The following is a 27,282-nucleotide window of genomic DNA, read 5'->3' on the forward strand; positions in this document are numbered from 1 at the left end:
GTCCAGGCCCCTCAAACGTGCATGATGCCACTTCCTTTGGTTTAACAGTTGAGTGAGTGACTGCAGTGGTAGCTAACCTCAATAAACTTGTGAGGAAAAATGGCTGCTTTGGCAACACAAATCTAATGGTTTGTTTATTCATTTTTTTTTATCTGTTGATTTCATAATATCTATTAGACATATGATCTTAAAGCATGCATCACTTCCATCTGTCTTCAAATATCCCTCCCACACATTCCTCTGCAATATTTGCAATTACATATTTAAGAAAGCTTGCAGAGATGTCAACAATATACAATACAGACTTGATCTCAAGTATGTATTATTTTCTGCATCTTAAAGGTTTGAATTGTGTACATTTTGCAGGAATGTAATGATTTAAAAAATGTACATAATCTTTAACAGTATAATGAATTGCTCCCACTGTGTGAGTTTACAACATACACCTAATTACTATCTCTGATACACTTACAAATTACAAAGTAGCACATTTATTGTCTGGTCCTCAGTATATGAGACATTTATTTGTATATTTTAAAAAACATTTAAGTTTATCATTTCTCCATTGACTGATGTCGTTTACTATGTTCAGTCAATGAAATATAGTAATATGTGACATTTGTTTTCATAAATATAAACAGCAAACAATTATCCTTTACTCAGTTTAATAGATCAATTGTAAAATGTTAAAAAATTTATATTTAATTGTAGATTTATTGTCTTGCCGTCATGTTGTGCAGGCCTGATTAGTTAAGATTTTGATTTCTCCTGTTAAAGTTACACTGTTCGCTATTGTTGTCAAAAGTTAAAATGTAAGCACAGATAGGCGGCTGATGCACATTTTGTTATAAAAGTTAAATATGGAAAGGAGGAGGGGTTTTCACACCGTCACATTATTCCGTTTTTGCATGTAATCTGACACTGCATTTGTGCAGAGCAGAGGATTAAGACAAAAGAGACCCATGGCCAATTGTGGATTTACTTTGACAATCTGTCCATTTGAGAAAATATGCAGTCATTGGTAGAATCTGATAGAGTATAATAACTTTAGCAACAAGCTACTTATATCCATTGTTCGAATTTCAGCTGAAAACTCAAAAGCAAACTGATGGCAAAGAGAAGAAAAGAACCGAGGCATCATAGAGCAGCGCTTTAAATAAAATTAACCAATCAATGAGGACATGCTCAGAAGGCGGGACGTTATACCGAAATTGACAAGGCATTTAACCAATAGAATACCCTTATAGCTGTCCTAGCCCAATCATGTGCAGGATCGAGTCTTTGTATCCAACGAGAGTGGATTTTCAACGAGATCCAGAGAAAAGCGGAGAAGGGTAGACATCATTTCTCTCAGTGTCTTTGGATTAACCACACGACGACAGAGAGATAAGGAAATATATATATATCTATCTAATCAGGATAATAATTATCTAATTTAATTTACAAAACTAGCCATGGCCGATACAGCTGTTGACACCACCGCCACCACAGAGGTTACAGCCAAGGTGCGTTTCATTCAGACGTTTTTTCTCCACCGTGTTAAAAGATTTCGCGAACTTTTTAGAGTTGTTGCGTTATTTGTATTATAAGCCAGATTACCTAACTCTCGTTACCAGTAGCAGTTATTCCGCGGTTGTATCAAATGTTTCCGCTAACGTTACTTCGTTTAAGTTAACTCGGGTTTCTGTATGAGTAAGTATGTAAGCTAAATGACTGAATTGAAACGTCATTTACTGAAAGTAACACACAACTTAGACAATACAATGGTCATCTTTAGCATCGGCAGGCGGTTGTATCTGAAATTTAAATTGAATGTGATGCAGAAGGGTTTAAAAAATGTCCTGTTGAGCAGACAAAGCGGTAGAAACGGTGCAGCTGGTGAAGCGGAGCTGCTGTGGGCGGGAAGCCGCAGCGCGTGCACACTGCGCGGCAGGGGATGAAAACGCTCAACATTCACCACTTTCTATTTTAAACAGACATAGCATTGTATATATTTACACATTCCCGTCTTTCTTTCTTTTTTTCTTCTTTTTTTTACATCAAATATTCACGCACATGTGGTTCTCCAGACTTATCATTCTATTCAACTTTGTCTTTTAGGATCTTAAAGAGAAGAAAGAAGTAGAAACGGAGGAGGAGAAGACCGACAGCGGGGACGCACCTGCCAATGGCACAGTGAGTTTGAGACGCAAATCAGCCTCGTGGCCTTTTGTCTTAGCGCTCCTCATCATGCAGGTGTCGCTGCACCCGTCTCCCCCTCCTGTTCAGCTGCTCCCTCCACACTCTGCTTTGTTTGGGTTGTGAAATGGCACAGATGTTAGTTGGTCGTCTCCATTGGTTTCTGTATACTGTGGTTTCTCACAGCTTGGCAGTTAATCCTCTGGGGAGGTAATAAGAGTTCCCTACACATGCCTGTTTTTAAAGAGTCCCCAAAGGACGTGCTAGCTTATAGGATAGTTATTTGAATAATGCTTTCCTGATTAATGTTTTTTAATAAATAAATTCTTGTCATGCTATACTTTAAAAGGATTGATATTTCCTTTTTTCAGAATGGTGCTGATCACAGTGACAAAAAGGAAGAAACCACAGAGGAGGAACAGAAGAATGGAGGTGTGTCAAATTTCTCTAACAGACTTCAAAAGAATATGTTTAATGTTGTTTTTTTTCTGATATCCATTGTAAATAGTTAAACCCTTACATATAAATTCCAGTCCCTGAGCAAGTGAACCTGGATGTAAATACATGAAAGGTTAAGGCTGTAATTTCTAAACTGCACAACTGTCCTTGCAGGAAATGCAGAGGAGGCGCCCCCTGCTGAGGAGACTAATGCACAGCCTGTGAAGCGTGCAGCTGAAGAGGAGGAGGTGGGTTGTCATTAGGTCGAAGTAAATGGTTTTAATCTTTTGTTTTTGACTAATCTGATGTCTGGTTTTTGCTCATACATGACATACATTCTGTTTTCATTAGGAAAATGAGGAGACAAAAAAGCAGAAGACAGAGGAAAATGGAGATTCGAAAGAGGCAGAAGTGGAGGCTTAGGTCTTTGCCATGCTTCTTGTTTGCAGCACTGTCTCACCAGCCTGGTCAACATCGTGTTGTAGAGCTTGTGCTTTCTGTATCTTTGAAAGAGATTTCTTTTTGGTTGCTCCCATGTTATCACATTGCACTGGAGTCTTGAAACTTGGTGGCCCTGCATTTTTTTTTCTTTTATGGAATGTTATTTATTGGTCTTTAAAATTAGCTTTTTTTATTTTATTTTTTAAACACGTACAAATTGGGCCACACAAAGAGATCAGTTTTCATTTCCTGACGTTTCACATCAGTGTGTTTAGAAGCGCAGTCTCTATTATGTCAGTGCTGACCAGATGATCCATACATACAGGCAGCTGCTCACCTCCAAGGCTCATGTTGACCTCTCAAGATACACTTAAAGGACCAAAGATAAGTTTTAAGCAGGGGATAATGGACACTTGTTAGCATTATTAGTTGAAGCGTCATTTTTTGTGTTGAGCTGCTACTTAAATCCCTGGCTGACCTGTTAACATAACAGATGGTGCAAATGCATAAAGGGGCTCTCCTGCACCTCCACTGATGGATTGTTTGACCTTTTTCTGTGGAGGCAGGATTTTGCAATGTTAATTAACCCCTCTTAAATCTTAAAGCTTTGGTCATTTGTTCTGTATGCATTCCACGCAAGTTTGTACCATTTATACTTTGTTTTTCTTGCATTTTCAACGAGTTTTATGTTATGGTTGGGTAGCCCAGTTCTGTGTACAAGACTGCCTTTTTCAGAACCAGAATGGCATTCGGTTACTTCAACCCACTGCTTTGTATATTCTGATTAACAAATAAATTTGTCTTTTTACTTAAGCATGCTGGCTCTGTGTGTGTGTTGTATGTTGTAAGTTAATAAACCATTAGTGTTTTATAAAAAAAAAACATGGTTCTAAAAGTGGATGATGTCACTTGACCCAATTTTTCTTTACATGGAAAATGGCTGGCTGAGATGCAGGAAGGAGCAGGGATAATTTCACTCACTTGGTAATGGAGCTGGGTGTGCAGAATAAGTGTTTTGCTGCTCTTTGTGTTATTGCTCCCCCGTGTGGTGTAGTTTATTTTTACTCTTACTAAATTCACAAAAAGTGACAACTGGTTTGAGCTGAAATGGTGACCAGTAAATTAAAGACGCAGTAATTCACACCAGAGCCTCAATGGTAAAATGATCATTTTAGTTTTAAATTAACCCTGAATAAACAGCTTTTACATCAATGCTAATATTGAACAATAAGTGGTACCATATAACACAAAAACTGTGTTTTACTTCTTCCTCAAGCAAGCTGCAACAGCATGATCCGTACAGTTACTGTTTCCTTAGAAACATTTAGCATGGTGTGCATCCATTCAGTCCAGGAGGCTTTAATAGTAGGCAATTATTAACATTCTGCAGAGGCACCAGGGTGTTGGGGTGCTCAATGAAACCATCACAATGAAAGGCTAAAAGTTAACCTCTTTTAAAGCCCTGACATCAGCTGTTGAGGCTGAGCGATTTCCATGGCACAGCAGATGTAAAAAGAAAAAGTATATCTCTTTGCTGAAAAAGATGACTTCATCAGGATGGAAAAGAGATGAAAATAGCTTCTAGTGAAGACCCCCCCCCCCCCCCCCCATTTTTTTAAATATCTTTTTTGTTTTCTTTTTTGTTTTTAACAAATTGTAAGGTCATCACTACACCGAGATAATGGGCAGAGCACAGTGAAGCAGAAGCCTACTACCTTAAGCATGCGCCCTAATGTTGTCAAGAAGCACTTGCTGCTGGCTCTGTGAATACCCCACAGTCTTTACCCCCCCCCCCCCCCCCCCCGTCTTTTTAATGTTGTCCATCTTCAGGGTTACCCACAGTTCACATGAGTCTTCTGATTGCAGCTCTTCTGTTTTGATCGGTTTCCGACTGTATGCTGATTCACACCCCAGTTTCAACTTCTCCTCTTCCTGACAATGACAAGAATCACTGTCATTATTACAATGGAATGGCTGGGAGTCGGGTGACAGCTCACAGGGCTGCACGTGGCTTAGTGAGGGCCCAGATAGAAATTGCCACCAGTACACATTTCTGCATGATTGTGTAAGTATGTGTTAAAGTGTTTGTCACATTGTTAGCCATCGCTCTATGATGATTACACTGTCATTGTACTCTTAATTGTGGGACTTTGTTAAGAGTGCCCAGCTCCAAAATATTACTTTCAAGATTTCACATTAAGTTTCATATGGACTAGATTTAATTGAAAGTGTTGTGTTTGCTGTTAAAATGTGGACAATGTGAAGCCCTTCTATACTATGAACAAGGAGAATATTAGTTTGCTAAATTAGGCAGAAAGAGCTCTTGAATGATTAAAAGAGAAAGTGTAAGCGGTCACCGGCAGCACATTCATTTAGTCGGAAAATCTTGCTGCAGGTGTGATGCTAGGTGCTAACTCAGAGAAACAGGCAGGTAGACATTCCTTTAGCCATATGACCAAAACAAAAACACTACCATGTGGCTTTGAAAGATTACACCGCAGCTCATGCAGACGTTAGGCAACTGATAAAAGGAAGGAAAAGAGGGGGAAAGCTGTGGTTAACTTGCATGTAGTGATCAACATTGCTATCCTAAACACCAACAAAGATGCAAGAAAAAATGATGTAAAATTTGACAGCAAAGAATCAGACACAGGAAAAGCTTAGGCCCATCTACACTCAGTCTCTCAGTCACACACACTTGTGCATTCAAAAAGGCCACACATTCGTTTGCAAAAGTTAGAAGAAATGCATGGGCACACACACTGTATGAACACACTGGTCATGTATACACGTCTTAGAGTGGTGGCCAATGTCTGTCTGTCTGTCTAGCTCTGAGAAGAGCAGTGCGGATTAGTGTAAAAGAACATGAAACTGTGCTGTACAGTGTGTGGCAAGATGTGCAGTGTGTCTGTCACCTATATGAAGCTCAACACGCCCAGACACTAAGCGACAGCGTAGGACCATGTGCCCTTCAGTGTGAGCATTGTGTGAGGTAAAAGTGAATGAAGAGGCTTTGCTAGATGTGCACCAATAGTGGCTGGGTCTCGCTTTCGGGGGGCTCACCCTCAGGGGGGGGCAGCTGGTACACCACGCAGAGAGAGGAGTACAGGCAGCCCACGAATGACATCAGGCTTGCAAAATACATCACTCCCTGAGCCCCACCCACCAGTGAGGTCAGAGGACCCATCGCCACAGAGACCAGGATCTGAGCCAGGAAGTACTGGCAGCTGAGCAGAGAGATGTCCACCCCCATCCCTCGTCTGGTCCCCTCCTCTGACGACCCACAAAACTGAAAGATAAACACGAGTATGGTTATGTGATCACAGCAAACACTTCAGCTAAAAAGAGGAATTTGGCATTTTTAGAGAAAAGACTTTCTACAGTCAATATGAAGCTACAGCCAGCAGTTATAATAAAACTGTATTTTAACTTTTACAAATACGAATACAGAAATACAGATGCTTCTTTGTAATGGCTGTAAGTTGAACCTTGTGTTATTTAACTGTCACTTCTTGCATGCTGAAGTCTGACCTACATGCAGGCCAGACACATGCTACAACATCCTGCCATTATCAGATGCTGCACCTACAGCACTTTTTTCACAGTCCCTGAGAAAAATGAACAAGGAAACAACTCTGTTGAGTTGAATGTTTGAAGTTAAAAATATAGTTTCTAATTTTGTTTACATTTTGTTAACATAGTGTTTCTGAGACTGTAAGTGTACCATGTGAGTGAAAACTGTTTACAGCTGTTCAGTAAGCTAATATATGTAGAAAATCAACTCTTTCCAACCAATCCCAGTACTCACTTTCGTTTTTTTTACAACCACACCAATATTGACTAGCTAATACTAAAATGTAGAAAAACTCTGACTCTATGAAGTCTTTGACATTAACAATTGATATACTACTTGATATTCTGTGTAATGTCAAGGGAATGACAGACATTACATGCATACAAAAGCTCTTTCTATTGCAGCTGTAGGCTGACTAACTGAAGGAACGTTAATGTATAAAGTACGGATATCTGCATGACTAATGAAAACATTAGTGGTAAATATTCCCTATCTAATGCAGTTAATAAGTGCTCCCCAGGCTCTGTAATATGGCAGCCCACTGCTCTAACTGTAATTAGGATGGTTTAATTGCAGAGAAACAACTTCCTTATTGGAATTAATAAAATCAACATTGTTATTATAATTATTATCTAACAGGGGCTCTTGTAACACTTGTATATTGCTGTCATCAAGGTACAAGCCTTATATGTCTGAATCTTGTGATATAGTTTCATTACAGTACTGTCCAAATCTGCTTGCACCAGCAAACTTTCAAGTTTCTTGCTCTCTATTTTGGTGCTTTCTGTGTGTGTGTGTGTGTGTGTGTGTGAGTGTCTCGGCCACGTGTGGGCTTTTGTGCCTCTTTCTAGTGTCAATGATGTGTTACTGATTGAAGAACACCACAGTAGAGTAGTATGTTTGTTGTATGCTGTGCTCAATAAAAACTGGTGAATACTGCACCATGTTTGTAGCTGAGAGCTCTAGCTGCACCCTCTGCTGTTTCCCTGAAACTGGTGAACTATTGTTTGAGTTGATAATTAAACTGTTACTGCAAGTTTAAAAAAGAGAAAAGAAGAGAAGCCACTTAGTGTCCTTTGTTCTGCAACAATACCTAGAAACCTCATCATTTCAACTGATGATTCAGCTACACTGTGAATAAAGCTAATATCAGTTGTTAAGGCAGTATGATGAGATTATGTGTTGCTGACAGACATCTAACTCTTTGAGGACTTCATTGATATAGTCAAATGATTAACTAACTCTGCAGAAACCTTTGCCTTCTTTGTCATCATCTTACAAATATCTGAATAAAACCTTGAGGATCTTTAAATGATTTTAAGTGTATCATAAACAATGCAGTAAAGAAGGAATGTCACTGTGTCTATTGAAAAGATACTACATAAACAACCATCTTTTGTTTTATTGTAGTTAGTGTATATATATATATATATATATATATATATATATATATATATATATATATTATTAATATTTATTTTATTTTTTGACCAATGAAGCCATAAAAGGTTTACTTTCCCAAAATGCTGATAAATTTTTCCCAAATCTGTTAGTTTGAACAGCTCACAAATCTATAATATAGGCTTTTTAAAATTTTTCCTTTCCAGTGACTTGTTTGGCACCATTCAAACAAAGAATAAACAGCTGGTTTGTACTATACTATATTTTACCATTCAGAGGAAGCAAGAACTAAAACTAAACAGTTTATATAAAAAATTACAGGAGGTGCTGAATTTAGTTACAATAAATAATGAAAAATAATCAATTGCTGCACATACCTGAGGGCACTGGTAGTATTCACACAGCAGAGAGTAAGGCAGTGTACATAATGAGGAGAAGAGCACCCCGTAGGTGACACAGAGAGAAAGTACCACGTAGAGGTTGGTGGATAATGTTGCGAGGCCTGTGCCCAAACCAAATGCCAAGTAGGCAAAAAAATATAGAGTGCGAAGAGAGAAACGCTCCTCTAGTTTCTCCAATATGGCTGGAAGTTGCAGCAGATATAAAAAAAAAATAAAAAAAAAAGAATTGTGAGACAAATAACTGTACAAGTCCACCCAAGGTAGAAAAGATAAAATGAGATGTGATTTTGAGTGGTTACCTGAGTAGAAAGCAGCACTGAATGCATAGATGCACATGCCCCAGCAGCCCATGCTGACCCCAGCATTGTAGCGTTGGTATGCCTCAGAGTCATGGGGTGCTTTGGGGTCTCCTTCAAATACAACCTCTCCCATGAAGTCAGTATAAAAGAGAAGCATGCCTTCAAATGACAACCAGCCTACAGCAAAGAGAAAGAAAAAAAAAGCATTAGCTTACATAACAAATTAAATTTAAAACAGATTTTGAGGTAAGACAGTAAAAATGACATTAAAATGAAGTGATTATTCTCACCTAAAAAATGATTAGTGCATAAACTCCGCAGAGAAGGAGGCATCCTGTAGATGGCTATACACAGCAGCTTCATTGACATTTGGGATTCTGCTGTCTCCACATTCTCACTTAGATCGCTCTCATAGCGCACTCCATTCAGCAAAATGTTTGCAACCTGCACCCGAGAGAAAAAAAGACACCCTTTATAAAAATTTTGTAACAGCTATTCACTAAAAAGCCTCAGTTAGTGCTGAAATTTGTGCCTGACCTGCTGGCTAAAAGTCACAGTTCTCCTGCGTCCATTCTCCAGCCCAATAATCTGGGTTGCCATGGGCTCCTCCATCAGTGCAAGACTCTGAGGTCGTTTCAGGATGCCAGCATTAGAGCCTCGATGCAACCCTGCACCAGGCTGAGCCCCAGCTGTTACCTGAGGTACCCCTTGAGATTGTGCATCTCCTTCAAGCTCAGACCCTTCTGCATCCTGAGCATTCCCAGCTGGATGAGACCCCACATCAGCCTGGGTCTGTCCTTCAGGATGGTTCCTTGCTGCCTGTGTGGACTTGTCAGGAGGAGGTGAATCCCCTGGAGGCAGGGGTATGCTGGTGGCACTTGGGGCCAGGGCCTGTGGAGTCTGCGGACCTGTGTAGCAGTCTATGAGCACACTGTCTATGTAGGAGGTTCCTAATGAGGACGCAAACTCATTGATGCCAGTGAGCGAGCTGTCCCTGCTTATAAAGCTGCCATATTTTGGAGTGAGGGGGCTTAGGGGCGATATGGGGCTAGTGAGGCCAGCACATAGACGTGCATTAGCACTGCAAGAATGGGCCAAAAGGTCAGGATTACCTGGGTGGGACTTTGAAAAATTGTAGCTGTAAAGGCCTTCTTCGTCTTCCTCATCCAGTCCTAGAGCCGCACCAGGGGGGATAGGAGGAGAGGGAGGAAGAGGGAGACTGGGGCTTTTCAGATGGTTTTTACTGGAGGCTTTGTTTGTTTGGCTCTTTGGTAAGGGCCTCTCAGGGATACTCATCAGAGTCAAGGCTGTTGCGATCACCAAAGTGATACTCGTAAACAAGTATATGACCCGCAGCTGACCCCCCATTGACCTTCCAAACTGTGTCTGGTCCCAGTTGATGCCACCTACAATATAACCAAATCCTCCTCCTAGTCCTGTGTGGAAAAGTGAGAACATGAAAAGGCAAGAGAAAAACTATGGTTAAAATAAAAATTTCTGTTAAATTTCTGCTCTGCAATATCCAACTAAGTTTAAAAGAATCACGATTATATCTACAACCATCTATGTTACTTCAGAATGGTAAAAAAAAAGAAGGAGTGAAAGGTTTTTCCTGCCTGCTAGTAATGCATGAATGTTCAGACCCCGGTCCTGGTCCTCTGGGCTGCAAACATCCATCATGTAAGCGTGGCTTGGGTTGTCGGCTGAGTCGGCACTGAAGTCCATCAGAACCACACCACACACTGTCAGGACAATTCCCCACTTGTGATTTGATGCTGTGTCAGCCAAGGCACCCCCAATGTCCCGTCCATTTAGCACCAGGGTGAGACCAACCAAAGCTCCTGCAAGGAGAAAAAAAAATAATCATATAAAATATGAAAAATATTTGTCCATGTGCATAGTGACTGTTGTGACTGAAGGTTTGTGGAGGTTAAGAGAACTACTTAAGTGGTTAAACTGTTTCTATAGAGATCTATGTAAGTATTCTCCAGGTAAGATATATCTATGAATTGCAATGAGGAATGTTTGAGAAAACTATGCTTTTCTGTTTGGCTATTTCATCAAAAAAAATTTATTGGTAGATTCACCCCTTTTTTAAGCACAATGCAAGACCATTAAACTCTATCTTACCTACAGCTAAAGCAAAAATAAAAGGTCTCCTTCGCCCAAACCGGGATGTACAACGATCACTCCATGCTCCTATGAGAGGCTGAACGAGGAATCCTTCAAGTCAAAGATAGGGGGGGCAGAGTTATAGTCTACAGAGTTAGCGATGTATCTTACAACTGTTATTCAAAGGCACATTACACATCCCTGCAAAACACTCACCGAGAATGGGACTAATAAACCACACCAAGCTGTAGAATTGATCAGGCAGCCCCATCTGTAAGAGCACAGGAGTCACATAAGCCGTTTCCATGGCATAGCTAAATTCAATACCAAACAGGATGCAGCCGTTGAAGAGCAGCTCTTGGAAGGTACGTCTCGGGGGAAGCTCACTGAGGTCCAGCTGGTCAAGGGGGCAGGGTGTGTTGGGTGGGGGAGGGGGTGAAGGTCGTATCAGCTTCCTACGCTTTGGCTGTCTTTGGAAGTTGTTAGCTCTGTGACTGAGATGCCGTGTGGTGGATGTTGGGAAGCTGGCAGTTTTGGGTAGAGAGCTCCTCCAAATACCCTCTTGAGCTGTGGATGACCTCCCTCCTGGACTGGCCAAGAGGGGGTCACTGGGGGTGCCCATGCCTGGAGACGACATCCCTCTCAAGCCAGAGTACACTGCAGCATATAAAAAGATGTTATGTAATTGCACATTAAAACCCAGAGAGGATTCAAACTTTGTTGCACTTAAAATGCTAAGATTAGAGATCATTCATGATCAGGCTAACATCACAGACGTCTGGGTATGTTGGTGCTGCTGTTTGCTATAGATATAGGTCTACCAAGAGGACACTGCAGTCATGAGCAGACAGGGTTTGATGGGCACGACGCACTGCAACCAGTGCGCATGCTGTGCGCAGAGCCCATGTGTTCGCCGTGGCTGACTACAGTAGTGTACTATGCGGCAACGCTATCATGACGCCTGTTTCCATTTTAATTTTTCATGTAGAAATAGCAAGTCGGACACAATGGAGCTGTTGTAAAGACAGATAAAGCGATTACACATCATTGTCGGTCACATTAAAACGATTTTTAAAAAATATATCTGCATGTGGTGCGTGGCCGGTTAGCCGTAAATCGATTGTTTACTCCTTCTTGGCGAATCATCCTCGACATTTTCCTCGACTTGACATTTAGGTCCTAAAGGTGAACACCAGACATTCGACTCAATTGTGTAAGAAGACGAAAAGGGCGTGCAAACGCAGACATTAAAGACGATAATTACCTTACCGGGGCGGCTGGTCATTTATTGCGACGCACTGTGTTGGTAAACAGAGGAATCATAATGATGGGCGGAAAGCGTGCTGTTAATTACAGGAGTCATATTTTTTATTTTTGTTTTCCTTTGATGCAGTCATCCCCCCGCTCTCTCCTGCGTCCCTTCTCCTCCTTCCCCCACTTCCCTTCTCCCCATTCGCCTTTTCTCCCGGTCTCTCCCGTGACGTCACGCCTCCTCCCTGCAACATCAGCACCGCGGACACATCTGTCCATCCACACAATACATAGTCTGCACATTTACTGTACCTGAACACAGGTTTATCAAACTCATACTTAGCTCGAATATTTTTGTTTTATTTTATATTCGTCTATGCTACAAGCATTGTTCCCATAGGCTAGATTTTATGACGTATTTATTATTACTTCAAAGGTTTACTTTAAACTTATTTTATGCAAGTAATTAGCAGATATAACTGAATATAATATGGACTGACCAACATAGCAACAACCTACTGTTTTTTTAACAGTATCGTGACAGATATTAACAGTCTCTGCAGAATAACTGCAGTTATTTTAGGGGGCACCTCTGACAGCATGGCTAATTATGTCTAATTGACATGTAGTGTGATAATCTGGCCTGCAGGTTGTCCACCTTCAAACAGTAGAAGAGGATATAACCCCCAAGGTATGGTGTATTAAAGGCATCATTACTAAAACGTGAGCTTGATTTTTTTTTAGAAAATTATTTCTATTTAAGTTAATGGACAAATGTGGATATTTTTTTCTTATTGTAGCCTTCTTCAAACAAAACAACAAATGTGATCTGTGTCAATGAAAGATGATTAGGTGACTGGCAACTTTAGACTCACTTTCAGAAACTGATGTAGAGTTGATGTGATATGCACTTATCACCTAGGCTGTTATTATATAAATGTAAAATAGCATTACATTTATCAAATCTAGAAGCCACAGCCAGATGTCAGATTTAAAGGATTATAGTTTAAAGTACATTGTTTTATGTGGAATAAAATGTGTTTGAGGAAAAGCAACAAGAGAACATGGAAAAACGTAATTATAATAGTATTATAAATGATTAATTTTATTTTTCCCCCTTTGAACACAAGAGTAATAAAATAAGAACAATTGTTCTCCAACATCTAAAAGAGAATGGACTGCTGGGTCAATATCATAAATAGCAAGTAAACCTACATAACTGACCGAAGACAGCAAAAAAAGGACATGCAATACATACTATCACCTTTGAACTACCAAGGTGTGGTACAGACACCTTATGCAATCCACATTATGAAAAAATTAATTATTTAAAATATTCAAGCTCCAGGTTCAGTTCACTCATTGAATGTTCCACAGAGAATCTAGGTAGACAAATAACGCGAAGAAAAACAACAGCGCTTACTAGAATACAAAATCTAAACTCTGAAAGTTGCTAGTAGTAGAGAATGCACGTGCTGAAAGTGTCCAAACTAGGTCCCGCCTCCGAGTACTTGAGCGCGCCTTTTAATTGGCTGAGTTAATAGCGTAAGTGAAGTGTGATTGGATGGTGTGACTTTGAGGGCGTTTAAGGAAAATCTGTTTCGCAACCTATGTAGGAGTATAACAGGCGTTCTTACATTTTATTCTTTCATTCTTTTCGTCTCAGCAGGATTTTTATAGCTGGAATAGCGTTTGAAGTGATAAAATGGCAACTGTTGACCTGGCTAAAGTTGGAAAGAACTTACTGAAGAGCTCTGACACTGGAGAGGTAAGCTCACAGGGGGTAACGCTGAGGGTTTTCTTAGTCAGTTTTTGAAAGATTCATTTAATGTCGTTTTCTTTAAATGTGTTTTTTTGTGGTAAAACCGTGTGGTAAGGTTTCTAGCGTGTTTCTAGGGAGCTCCGTGCTGAGAGACACTTTAAAAGCAGCCATTATTGCTGACTAACGAGTCTGATGTGATATAATGATGATCTGACGGGAGTAGGTGTTATCACAGGAGACAGTTTGAATTTATGGTTCATGTTTTAAAACATAAGCTATTAAATTTGTGCAGTCCACTTCCACCCATTTGCACCACGGTTCCCGTGGGATATGTTTTTCACGAATTCACTGACTTTTTTTGTCTGTTTTTCAGGCAGTAGAGCTCCAGTCTCTGTGGCAGGACCAACCGGTGGTCGTTTTCTTCCTGCGCAGGTTTGGTTGTCAGGTGTGTCGATGGATGGCGTCAGAGATCAGCAAACTGGAGCCTGACCTGAAAGCCAGTGGGGTCTTACTGGTGGGAGTTGGACCAGAAGAGTTTGGGTTGCAGGACTTTAAGGCTGGAGGGTTTTTTAAAGGACGTAAGTAGCTCACGTATTGGTCAAAAAGCTTTTAAATGCTGGATACAGTTAACAACCGCTGCCTTAATAGGGTTAAAAAGTACCATTGACTAAATTTGTTTTCTCCTCAGTCATAAAGTCTGTGCTTTCTGACAGTTTTTTTAAACGGCAAAACTAGTTTTATGACTTACCGACTGAAAGTTATCTTAATTTATAAATTAACTCAATTTGATTTAAAAATTTGGATTATTTAAAACACTTACTAAGGCTAGTTGTTATAAGTGCTGAAGTATCACCATGTTGGCAAGTTAGGGGATGTCACACCTGCTAGGTTGGAGATGACAATTTTGGTGGTTTTGAGATGGATAACGATCGCATGCCAGCACATAACACATTGTCAGTTGTGCATTCGGCTCATTGGGTGTTTCAGCCTTTTATCACAAGACACCCTTGCTGGAGGCTGGCCCACCATAAGCTGATCAGACATGGGTGTGTGTTGCATGGAGGCTTCATGTGGTCATTTGGAGGCCCATATGGTGTCCTTCCTCTTCAGCCACAGCCACTGACTGCTTCTCTCAGACACAGGGGCAAGTTCTTTTATGGCCTTTCGTAGGGCCCTCTGATTACCATCATTCAGTATCCCTGTGATGGATTTTCAGGATTTTAGGACGCAACGTACTAATGATTGCCCAATTTCTCTCAAGTTCAGAAGTTAAACACTTTAACACTTGAGTGTGGGACCAGGTGTATCTTCCCTAGTTAGGCTGGTCTTACAGTCCAGAAAGACATGTTTGAGGGTTGTTTGGGCTGCACACTTGAGACAGGCTGGATCCTCTTCAAACCAGAGGTGGAAGTTGGTTTGTAAAGCATTGTGGAATGAAAGCCCAAACTGTCTCCTTATTGCACACTTTAATAATAATAATAATAATAATAATAATAAAAAAAGACAGGGCTTGCCAAAATAACTCAATTTTTCTTACTGAATTCATTGTTTTCAACTGTCTGTCCTGTGGTGTAAATAGTGTAAATTTATAATCATCCATTTTCTTTTCTTTTTTCTTTAGCCATTTATGTGGATGAACAAAAGAAGTGTTACAAGGATTTGGGTTTCAAACGGTGAGAATAGTAAATCCATGTTTATACTGCATGCAGTAAAGAAGCTGCCTTTTTTCTCCTAGATGCATGACACTTGGACTGTGGTTTAAATCGCTTTAGTTTCTCCAAGATAATCAGTCTATCCTCGAGGGCTGCTGTCCTGCAGGTTTGAGCTGTTTCCTTGCTCCAACACGCTTGATTCAAATTAAATGGATCCAACAGCTGGCCAAATCCACAACGACTCAGTAATTGAATCAGGTGATTTAAAATGGGGAAACCTCTCAAACTTGTAGTACTGCGACCTTTCAAGGACCAAAATGGCCTCTCCGTCGTCTAGCCTAAACAGTCGAGAGGCTGGCCTCCAATGAAAAACTCTGAAAGCTATTTACAAACTAAATACCTTAGAAATTAGCATTTACTCTTTATCTTAAACTGAAAAACTGTTTTTTTTTTTACCTCAGGTACACAGCTTTAAGTTTGGTTCCAGCTGCTTTGGGGAAGAAAGTACGAGACATATCTTCAAAGGTAGATTATAATTCTGTCGTGCCTAAGGAAACTTAAGAAATGATACTACAGGCTAAAACTTTTCTGCTTTCGTGCATTTTTTAGAACTTATTTTGCATCTGTAAGATTCAGAAAACTGGTAATGTTAGTAAATAATCATGTTAAAGTAAACAGCTGGGAAAGTTTGATTATGATATATATTAATTAAAGTTTTTTTGCCCTAATTCTTTTGCAATGTTTTTACTCTAATCTTCTTTTGTATATATTAAAGGCTCACGATCAGTACTAGTAGTTGGTTGGCTAACACACTTACCTTCTCTAACCTCTTGTCATCTCTGCTGCTTTCAGGCAAGTGCTGCAGGAATCCAGGGAAACTTTTCTGGAGATCTGCTCCAAAGTGGAGGCATGCTCATTGTGGCAAAAGGTACGGACCAATGCATAGCGGGGTTATAGTGAGGGTTTTTTTTCCCCTTATTGCCAGTAAATGACCTGCTAGGAACCCACAACTTCAAATATGTGGAAGTTTGCATATAGACAACAGACTGAACTGGTCAAGTATTCTTTTTTTTTTAAATGGGCCGCATCATCTACTGGGAAAGTTCAGTTCTTTTACCATCTGTCAGGCCATGTTGCAGATATCTTCTCTCTGCTGTGGCACCCATAGTCTGTTAGTGGTACAGGACAAAGCTAGATCTTACAAACTAACAGGCAAAGCTAGTTTTGTGCTTGGAGGGGAACTAGAAAGTCTTGAAAGAAGATTCTCAGCATAATTCATACCTCTTCTCACCTTATGGATCTCTGCCTAATATGACCTCACAGGCAATATTAGCCTCCCAGAATGTCGATGCCACATAGCGCTACTCTGAGATCTTTAATTCTTGTGGGTACTGAACTTCAGATTCTAGGATGGCACGTCGATCTTACAGGTAGTGTGTAAGTGATCCACTGTTTTCTGTGTAGTATACAAACTAATAATTTTTTTCTATTGTATTTAATTACTTTACAATAATTTATATTGCTGTATGAATTGTAAAGATTGATTGTGATGGTCACTGACCTTGTTTCAACAAAGAGAGAAAATAGCAAATCTTTTGGATTTTAAAAATTTTTATACAACAAATAAGTTGTATAAAATGACAACAGCTGACCTGAGTAAAGTTGGAAGAATTGACAATGGAGAGGTGAGCTGACTATTCATCTGATCATCTGAAGCTGAGAAATTTACCTTGTTTAAACTCATGAAAAGAGAAAATGTCAAATGCAGTTCTGCAGTCTTTCCACTAGAGGGCAGTACTGCATCACATTGTTGAAGTGAGCGTGTTATGCGTTTACTCCTCATGTCAGCTCTCGCCACAGCTGGTGACTCTTTCCACTTTATTTCTATTCGTTAAGCAAATATAAAGGTTACAATGATAAATTTGTACTGATGTCAGGTTGGAAATTTTGACTGGTTAATCTTTAGAGTTTGTAATTAATTAAAAGTACAGTCAGGGATCATTTTTTTGATCACTTCAGGAGAGCTAAAAACATGGTTAAGTCTTTTCAGTGGTTCAAGATCAACTTTCATATAATTTTGCGGTTTGGTAACTTTTATTTTTAGGAAAAATGACAGTTCTGACATAAAACTGTATCAGGTATTGTGTTACTACTGTCCTTTGTGTTGCTGCTGCACAGCTTGCCCTCATGAAGAGGTGGTAAATTACAGGTCACTTTGTCCTGTGTGTCTTTTTTTCCCTTTCTTTCTTTATTTTTTTTTAACTCTTTTTAATTTTTTTTTTTACTTTTTTTCTCTGAAGTGTTGATTCCACAAAAAAACAAACATTTGTATCCATGTCACCGATCACTCATCCTGATGAAATTATAAATCAAAGAACTTGCATTACAGTCGATGGTTGCATTTATTTACAAATCCCCTTTCATTTTCCAAGATGGTGGTCCTGAGGTGAAAAACATAACACTATTGGACAAAGATAAGACCAAAAGCACAAATAAATTTCAGAATACACAACACTAAAAAAAGTAAACAAAGCATTTCATCAAACACATCATCTCAATCAGAATGGAAGAAGACAATGAACAAAACAGAGAACACTGCAGCTTTTCATACAACAGCAACAAAAAACAACCAGACAGCATCCTACAAAGACATTTCAGCAAACCCAAAAAATTAAATGGAACAGAAAACATCAAATTAACATCACAAAACAGTACATTTTATTGAACTATAAAAGAGAGACATCTAATAAAACACACTACATTACACTGTTTTTTTCCACTTGAGCAGAAATGGCTGCATCCTCTCTGTTTTTCTTTACAGTATTTATTGTTACTCTTTAGGGTTTTAACAAAATGGCTAAATTAATTCTTATTATAAAAAATTTGCTTGCTTAAAAGTACTTTGTAAGTATGTTATTTTCTTTGTTTAGGTGGAGAAAAGGTGTTGCTACATTTTATCCAGGATTCACCTGGAGACCTCGTTCCTCTGGAGGACATCTCTAAAGCTCTTGGTATCTCAGCCACTGTAAAGGAAGGACAGAGGCCAGTGGTACGTCATATAATTTCCTCAAATTACTATTTTTTTTAATTAATTTTAAATAGTACAGTTACTTTAAGCTTCATAGCAAATGATTAAGTAAAATGAATTGTTATTATGTTTGTGTGTGTGTGTATGTGTGTGTTAAAACATGTTGGATTTTATGTGTCCATTGTCCTCAGTTTTTATGAAGTTGTTTTCCTCCCCAAAAAGACCTGTTTTACGTCAATATAATACGTCAATGCATCAGGGTAGCTCCTTCACAGATGATTTCACACTTATTACACCATCTTCATGGTCTGTCAGTGTCTGTGCCAAAGGCCTCTGGAAACCTTTTAAACTTGAGTGATCATCTCTGTACTTGAAAACACTAGATGTTGCTGTACACATTTAGGACTGCAGGATAACCTGGAAAACCAGCCTTAAATAACATTTATGAGATGTAACTTCTATCAGAGACCATCAAGTAGATTCAGTGGTGAATTGTAAAATTAAATGTCAAGTGTAAATAATGGAGGATTTATCGTTTTAGGATATCTTTGATCATTTTGATCTCAGTGGGAAGTCAGACTTAAAAGTCAGTACTGGAATCTAAACCCTGCTGCTTGGAGGATATCAACCATGCCATTATTCACCATAACCGTGTGGTCATCAGTTCACTCTACTCTTACCACATTTGTAACATTCAGTTTGAAGCTACCCTCCCTTTTTCTATTAAAATTGTTCAACATTTTGAAAAAGATATCACTTTCTTGAAGTTGACCATAGATTAAGCAAAAATTAAACTATGATTAGTTTAACGCAGCACTTAGACTGTAAAAACATTGGACTTCCTGTATTTGCACAATAATGGTAAAATATTCCGCTTAGCTATGCCAGTTTATTCCTAAGATATTAACATTTAACATCTTTTTTGTCTAGTAGATGAGCTGGGAAAGTGACATGTTGTGGTTTTACCGTTAACAGTCTTATTTATGTATATTTATATATTGTCTTTTGTGAACATTGGGCCTTGTTTACCAAGTGTTTTTACGAACTAATGTGGCATTTATGAAAATCTTCTTATCTTGGATTTGCTCTTAGCTTTGAACAAATCCTACGATCACCCAGGTGTACTTTTATGAACTTTTGCCGACAACAAAGTCAACTTTTGTGTCGTTTTTATTAAAATAAAATTAAAATAAAATGATATAATATCACTAATAATTTGGTCAGATTTGTACAATAAATTTGAAGAATTTATAGATCTTTTAGTTCCAAATAAATAGCAAATTATTGTAGATTGTGTGTGTGTTTTCAAATATTTTTCTAACATTTGTTCAAGAATCCGCCAAATTCTATAACCTCAACTACAACAATATCACTCCATAAATGTCAAAGTCCAACTGCTGAATGTGGCCTTTAATAATTGTATTTACTACAACAGTGTCTTTTTATTGTAATGATTAGTCACCTGGTTGATACTGACCATCTCACCTGGAGGTTTCATTTCATTAGATGCACAACTCACTCCATTAGCTCACTGCATCTTGTAAAGATGCAACAGCAGGTAATAATTTGCTTTACCAACTGTAGAAGTAGTAGGCTATGTAATGAAAATTTATCCTGTGGTGTACAATTACCTATTTGTATAAATCTGATTATGTGATCATTATCTCTTTAAAAATGAGGACAGTCAGGTTTCACTGCACATCTTTATTATAATTTTTGGTTTACATTTATTCTTTTGGTATTCTGTTTATTTTTCTCCATCTGTCTGGCTTTCGTCTGTGTCTGTTTGCACATGGCCTATAAGTCTTGACCTTTTATGGTCATTTTTTGGGCATTTACTTATGCAGAGTAGGGCCAGCAGGTGCCTTCTTTCAACTTAGGAGAGGTTGGCATTAAACCAATCTAAGAGAAAAATCACAAATAATTTTGCGGTCGAAAAACACAGGGTTTTTGTAAAACAAGCGTAAGTACAAATTATGAACAAATTTAAGAAGATTCATTAGATGATAATGGTGAATGAGCCCTATCAATTCATTGACTCATAAAATAGTAGTTTAATTCTAAAAATATATGTAAGTCTTTCCATTATTTATCTATACTTATATCATGGTCTGGGTGAACACTCGATTCTGATTGGCTGGAGGGTGTCCATTAAAAAGTGATAATGGACACCTTTTAATAGAAGTTCCGGCCAAATAGCCTTATTGCTGTAAATTATTGTGCTGACTAAACGGTAGTTGGTAACCGTGGCAACAGAAACTCAGATGCTGGGCTGCAGACGCACCAGATCATGTCTGTGACAGCACATTGTTGTGAAAGCAGCTTTCAGGCTTATTGGGCTCCGTCAGTCCAGAAGAGACCAGAATAGAGCAACATTTTGTCGTCCCGCAATGTCCCAACCAGCAGTGGTCAGGGTCCACAAACATGCCAGTATCTATATGAGATGTCGCGATCAACGGCAATGTTGCATTTAATTTTGAATAGATCGTCGCCTGTCTTTCTGTCTTGATTACCTTATGTGGCGGGGTGGTGTTAGTAAGGTGAAAACAGCAATAATTTCTATACAAAAAAGAAGACGGTGACAACTCAACTGGGGAGTTAAAACTCCCCAGTAAACCTAAAAAGGGTAGGTTCAAATAAAATGCACCTTGGCAGGTGGATTCCCATAAAAATTACATTTAATTTAAACACTTTCTTTTAAAACAATTAATAAAATTACAGTATATAAAAACTGACAATTTCCCAAAACAACCCTATATGCCGGGGTTTAGATCGATGAACTGGAAGAGCTCGGGGTAATCCAAGTGGAGACAAAACAGCAACCTCTCAAGCACAGTATAGCATAGGGCACGCTACTTCACGTGTCTCAAAAAAAGAGGAAAACACACCATCATATCTTGCAGATTAATGTCCCGCTCCGTCTGACGAGCGAAAGCAGTCTTACCAGTAAATCCCAAAATGGGGAGGGAGAGCGAAGAGACCAGGAATACAGCAACAGGCTCCGCTTCGTGTTGGACGGTTCATGCGTCCACGTCGTCCATTAATTTATGATAATGGACACCTTGTCGGGCATTATCCCTTACTTATCCAGCTATTTAAAGCAGATGGATTTTCTTTAGTGGGTATTTGCCTTCATGGTTAATGCCAGGAGAACTTTCAATAAGATAAAAGATATAGGCTGTATCCTGATGTGTCAAAGAGCACCAAAGGTGTTTGCTGTAACCTAATAATTCTGTTTCTGCCCAAACATTCTCCCTAAATTTCTCATTTTTCAAACATCTACATAATATTTTGTATGATGTTTTTTGTCATGCCAGATTTTCTCCAACATGGCAATTAACTGGATGGATATTTACTTGTTGATTTAAATGAAAATCAAAATAATGAAATGCAATGAAAAATCTAATAATTCTCCTTCTCCTTAACAATTCCACAAGAATACCTAAATCCCCTCCTTTATATGCTCTATATGCTTTATATGCTCTGATAAAAACCTGGTTAAAATAACAATACTTTTCTTGAGTCTGGCGGCTTTCACTTTGCTTCCTATCTTCATGTATCAGCAGCTTCTGAAGCTGTATATAGTTTAGAGGTGTTTGATTGTTTTTTAGAGGTGTTTTTGGAGGTGTTTGATTCCTCTGAGTTTATTATGCTACTTTCATATTGTAGCAGGATGCATTTTAGTATCTTCAAGAAGGTTGTGCACATTTATAAATGTGGTGTAGACTAATAATTTATAACTATTAACTACTGCTTTCATGGATAATCAGGAGCTAATGAGAAATACCACTTGTGCTTGTTTAGAGTAAGTTAAGATTTTTCTATTTAAAAATCTTTACCTGAGATATTACTGGCTTTTACTGGCAACACACTTGCAATATTACTATTATTGCATCTGTTGAAGTGTTTTCAATATTTATGTCCAGAACATGACACCTCTTTTAATTTGAAATAACATGATAGTTCAACAAGCAACTCAGAAAGCAGACTGGAATTGATTGGCCATCATCATTTGTTGAGGATATTGTGATTTGGTACTCCCACATTTCTGTTCTTTTTTAGCTACCACAGGGAAAATGAATCTCCTGTTATGATTGAATGTTGATGCATTTGTGTACAGCTGAAGCATGGGTGATGCTGCTCTGCTGGATTCAACAATGGTACTTAAATTTGGTACTGACCTTTTAAACAAGGTTTCCGCTCTTTATGCCAAGCTAATCAAATTAAATAATTCTATTAAAAAGCTTTTGTACATGTAATGCAAATGGTTCCACTTATGAGCCTCATACACAATCTGGACATACTGTATATTAAACCCAGATAAATCTTTTTAGATTTAACAAATGAATAAACTCATTTTTTTGCATAGAAGCTCAATAAAACTGACTGCAGTGTGTAAATAACATGGTTTAGAGAATGAATGACCTAGTTGTGGCTCTGTGAGGTCACCGTCTAATACACCATAAACTAGAAATGACAACTAAAAAAGCAGCTTTTGTTTTTATATTATAATTGCACCATTACAGACTAATTGCTCATACATCATTGCCCTAATAACTCAAATCCAAAGCTTTATGAGGTTTGTCCTGTGATCATTGTGGCTTTCGACATGCCCATCATATCCAGCACATGGTGTTCAGTGGTTTTGCCCCCCGGTTCTGTTGCTTGCTTCTCACGAAAGCCACTATGTCAGAGCTGCTGCAACATGTCCCCATGACCTTTCTGAGCACTAACAGATGTCATCCCTGCAGCCCGCGAACAGAATGAATTTTGTCTTCTCTGAGGGGTCATAATGTGTCAAGGACAAGTGCAAGTCACAAGCTAGCTGACATGAGAGTGGGGAGAAGGGTCTGACAAAGCTGAAGCTTTGTTAGCAAAATTGTTAGCTAATCCGTATAAATCCAGAGATTTTGACTGATATGCCACTTTTACCTTCTGAAGTAAAAGTGACTTTATTATGCTCCTTTCAGGCTAATTTATTTTAATATGTGAGTCCACAAGGACAGGAATCAATCCAGCATTTTTTTCACAAACCCCTATATTTATTTTATATCGACCCTCTCAAACAACCTCTGCCAGAAACAAGCAGAATGAGACTCTTCCGCCCTAAGCCCCGCCTCCTCCTGATGCGGGCTGCTTCTGATTGGTCAACTGCCAGGAGATGTTGTTGGGAGAGTGCACTGTTTTTGTTATAGAAACACCAGCAGAACTCGTAAATAAACCAAAGTAATATAAATACTCTCTAAACAATGTCAACACCAAGCATACAGCCATACATGTTAGAGTCCGAATCAGACCCCAAAAATGAGCGTGAACAACTCAGCAACCGGCAGCGAGGAATGCAGCAGGACATATCTCTTAAATAAATACTCTGCTTAGCAGCTATAGTCCAATATAATGTTGTTTGCAGTTCTTCACTCGCCTGATGTATTTGTACATGCCCCTGTTAATAGGTGTACATGTGACAAATTTAGTAATGCCAGCAAAGGTGGAAAACGTCTGCTGCCAAGAAATCAATAAGCTAATGATGCTATTTGCTAACACTTTAATGTACTGTTACACTATTGTTAGCTACTTCTATTGTTTCACGTGGCTAATCAGTTGGGTATTTTTAGCCTGATTGTTACGTTTGTAGCATTTCCATCTACAGCGTTGGTCTCTAACTTTCTGGTCATCATTACATGTGTGTTACCTGCTGGTAGTGATCAGGTAAAGTGTGAGTTATTTCCCTTAGTTTGACCGTTGCTCACACAATGACTATCAAAACAAAACTGATATCTTATTTACCTTACCGGTGTGTACTGGCCCACATTCATCCGACAGTCTTCAGTTAAGTGCCGGTCATTAATAAAAAGTTGGCTCAACTTTGTGGCTGGCTCTTAAAAACAAACTGCATTTCCCTTAGGAATAACTTGTCTCTAAACTCCAGCAATGAATCTGTAGCATGATAAAATCAGAAATTTTACATAATGTTTAGAAAAAGAGGAGTGTTAAAGCTTCAGATGGAGCTTTAACACAAGACTTTAGGTCCTGTTAACCTTTTAACCCATCCCTGAAAGGTTTACAAAGAGGACTTCCTGGTCTCATAGATAGTAGATCTCACACTCGTTTTTTTTGCTCGTCTTCTCTTTTTGTTTTTGTTTAAAACCCCATTTGTACTTCGGGGGGAAAAAAGGTAAAAATTTCATTTCAGATTCTTATATGAAAATGCACAACTTAGTCCACTTTATCTCAACAATGTAGTTGAGTATAAATATGTTCTTTTGCATGAGAATACAGATCTGATGGGTACTGTATCTTAATGTGCAATATTAAGACAGCACCCATTTAGCATTATTGACTTGCTGTGCTGTCATTTAACAATGAATTAAGAAAACAACTTGGTCAGCAATTAGGACAATAACTAATAATAAATACTGAAATAGATTAATTGCTTTGAAAACAGTAGATACAGAATTTGTGCTGAGTCCTTGTGGTGAGCTCTTAATGGTAGTCTTGGGATGCTGGTTTAATTAACTATAATATTAACGTTATGTTCATACAGAGCCAGAAGACAGTAAAGTGGGGGATTCAGCAATTTTATGTAAAAATAAAAGGTTATATGGGTGAGCTTTTTGTTAAAAAAATATCTAAATCACTTGTCAATGAAAGTTTTATTTATTTAAAAAATATATATTCCTTTATCTGCATGACTGCACTACATTTTACACAATTAAAGCCCACAATCTAGGTAAAAGTTTTAACCTAGCCTTGCAAACTTTATTTTCTAATTTAAATGTGCAAATTTATATATATATAAGCTTGGAGTATATGTGTGTGTGTATATGTATGTGTATGTATGTGTATGTATGTATATATGTGTGTGTGTATGTGTGTATGTATGTATGTATTATAATTTTTCTATTTTTATTAGTATACATTTGAAATAACTAGGAAGCCATTTTCTACACTAAAGGCCTTGTGACTGCACTTTTTATCATCCTCTGCAGCAGTAAACTGAAATAAATGAAGATTACTGTAGTGAGATGATAAAGATGATCATACTGATAAATTGACCATTTTAGCTGTAAAAATTTTGTTGACTCACTTTAATTGTCTGCCAGTGCTGTATAATAAAACCAAAGAGAGAACTAGAAGCACTCAGAGAGCACAGACCTCCGCCAGCCCATCGTTTTTTTGTTTTGTTTTGGTTTTTTTGCCAGTGATTGTGGGCATTATTTCTGAGTTGGGGATCATTACGGGGAGAAAGTTTCCATCTCTCCTTTGAAAATTCCTTGATCTAGGTGTTATCTAATCACTTGTTCCTTTATTCCATTTCTGAGATTTCCTGAAAATGTCATCTAAATCTATCCATAACTTTTGGGTTATGTTGCTAACAGACAGACCATTACTGTCAAATACATGACCTCCACCTTGGAGGAAGTGCTGTTGCAGCTTGTGGCAGTGATTTCTGACTTCCTTTTTGCCAGCTGTGACTGAGGCGAATTTTTCTAGGTGCTAGATCTGATTTACTTTAAATATTTACTCTGTGGTGCTTCAGTAGGTCACAGCAGATAAAAGCCATTTCAACAGACCATGGGAAAGAAAGAAAGGTGGAGTCCAGCGCAGAATTTTGGCTCTTTAGACACTGACATAGAGTGAAGTGAATAAAAATGTGGAGATGATGATTTTGTTTTTAAATTGGGGCTAATACTATTACCATTCAGTTAAAATATGTGATAATCACTTCATGTTTTACATCCTGAAAAGTGTGTTAGTGTGCATTTATTATAGTATCATTGGAAATCTACTCCTCATGAAAGATGGCTTATTTATCTCACACATAGTTGATATCTTCTGTACCTCTCTTACAGTGCAATGATGATGTTTGTACACGATGATGAAGCTGCCAGTTACGTCTGAACTGCTTGTTCCAGCAAGATGAAAGAATTTAATTTCTACTCAGACCATTAAAACATGAAACCCCTGTGGATTTATTAAAATATCAGTTTTTAACATCTTTTGCAAATGTCAGCATACATGTAGCTTAGGTTTTTGTATCTTAACTGCAAAAATAAGCTGCATTTCTGTCATATCTATTATTGTATTTGTTTGTAATTTTACATTTAATTCACAGTTAATTTGTCAGTTGATTTGTACCTCCTTAAAATGGCTCATAAAAACCAAAAAGAAAACATGTTTGCATTTGTATGTGTCTTTCAGTTCTTGAATTTACCACTAAGCTGTGAAAGTTTTTTTTCTTAATTACCAAACTGTCAAAATGATTGTACCTTGTGCTACTCCATATTAACAGATATTCAATATATACCTATTTGTATATCATATTTTTCATTTTTGTTATTGTTATGCAGTTGCCTCATAATTATACAATATAAAATCTTCTTAACAAGAAAATCCTCCTGATTACTTAAAAGGATGCTACATAATAAAATATTTTCATTAATATTTTCCTGTTTCTTTATTATTTTTTAAATAAAAACCTTTCTAATTGGTAAGATAAGATGACATCTCCAACTATAAAAGGTGGACTGTTTGAAAGTGAGTATTATTCTAGAGCCTATACTGTATCAAACCATTAAATACAAAAGAAAAATAAAGTAAAGGAAAGAAATACACTAAAGTCTTTGTGGTCTTTTTGCATCACTCTGCAAAGATTTGCCATGTTAATGAGAATGTATAAAATAAAGATTACACATTTAAAGGATAGGTTTGAGATCGCACTCATTGAGACAGTCACTTTAATGG

General features: G+C 38.2%; 3 protein-coding genes across 6 annotated transcripts; 2 read left to right on the top strand and 1 right to left on the bottom strand.

Annotated features, from left to right (window-relative positions):
- The first annotated feature begins 1,301 nt into the window (after positions 1–1,301).
- Positions 1,302–3,870, top strand: si:ch211-222l21.1 (prothymosin alpha). Its single transcript, XM_041981598.1, has 5 exons — positions 1,302–1,505; positions 2,101–2,175; positions 2,550–2,610; positions 2,791–2,864; positions 2,968–3,870. The coding sequence occupies exons 1-5, from the start codon at positions 1,455–1,457 to the stop codon at positions 3,037–3,039; spliced, it is 333 nt and encodes a 110-aa protein (XP_041837532.1). The 5' UTR covers positions 1,302–1,454; the 3' UTR covers positions 3,040–3,870.
- An 801-nt stretch (positions 3,871–4,671) lies between these two features.
- On the bottom strand, positions 4,672–12,267 carry slc45a1 (solute carrier family 45 member 1). Of its 4 annotated transcripts, none has more exons than XM_041981670.1 (10): positions 12,114–12,267; positions 11,061–11,501; positions 10,863–10,955; positions 10,349–10,573; positions 9,270–10,168; positions 9,023–9,176; positions 8,733–8,909; positions 8,410–8,615; positions 6,224–6,346; positions 4,672–4,989 (listed from the first exon to the last, which is right to left on the bottom strand). In XM_041981670.1, the coding sequence occupies exons 1-10, from the start codon at positions 12,127–12,129 to the stop codon at positions 4,774–4,776; spliced, it is 2,550 nt and encodes an 849-aa protein (XP_041837604.1). In that variant the 5' UTR covers positions 12,130–12,267; the 3' UTR covers positions 4,672–4,773. The 4 variants fall into 4 exon arrangements, with proteins under 4 accessions (XP_041837604.1, XP_041837605.1, XP_041837607.1 ...); XM_041981671.1 differs by having other exon boundaries at positions 12,109–12,267; XM_041981673.1 differs by having other exon boundaries at positions 4,872–4,989; positions 6,121–6,346.
- A 1,398-nt stretch (positions 12,268–13,665) lies between these two features.
- prxl2b (peroxiredoxin like 2B) lies at positions 13,666–26,711 on the top strand. The gene is made up of 7 exons (XM_041980980.1): positions 13,666–13,863; positions 14,231–14,435; positions 15,479–15,530; positions 15,971–16,034; positions 16,362–16,437; positions 18,440–18,558; positions 26,391–26,711. The coding sequence occupies exons 1-7, from the start codon at positions 13,801–13,803 to the stop codon at positions 26,415–26,417; spliced, it is 606 nt and encodes a 201-aa protein (XP_041836914.1). The 5' UTR covers positions 13,666–13,800; the 3' UTR covers positions 26,418–26,711.
- The last annotated feature ends 571 nt before the right edge of the window (positions 26,712–27,282 follow it).

Source organism: Melanotaenia boesemani, chromosome 3 (assembly GCF_017639745.1).
Source record: "Melanotaenia boesemani isolate fMelBoe1 chromosome 3, fMelBoe1.pri, whole genome shotgun sequence".
NCBI lineage: Eukaryota > Metazoa > Chordata > Actinopteri > Atheriniformes > Melanotaeniidae > Melanotaenia > Melanotaenia boesemani.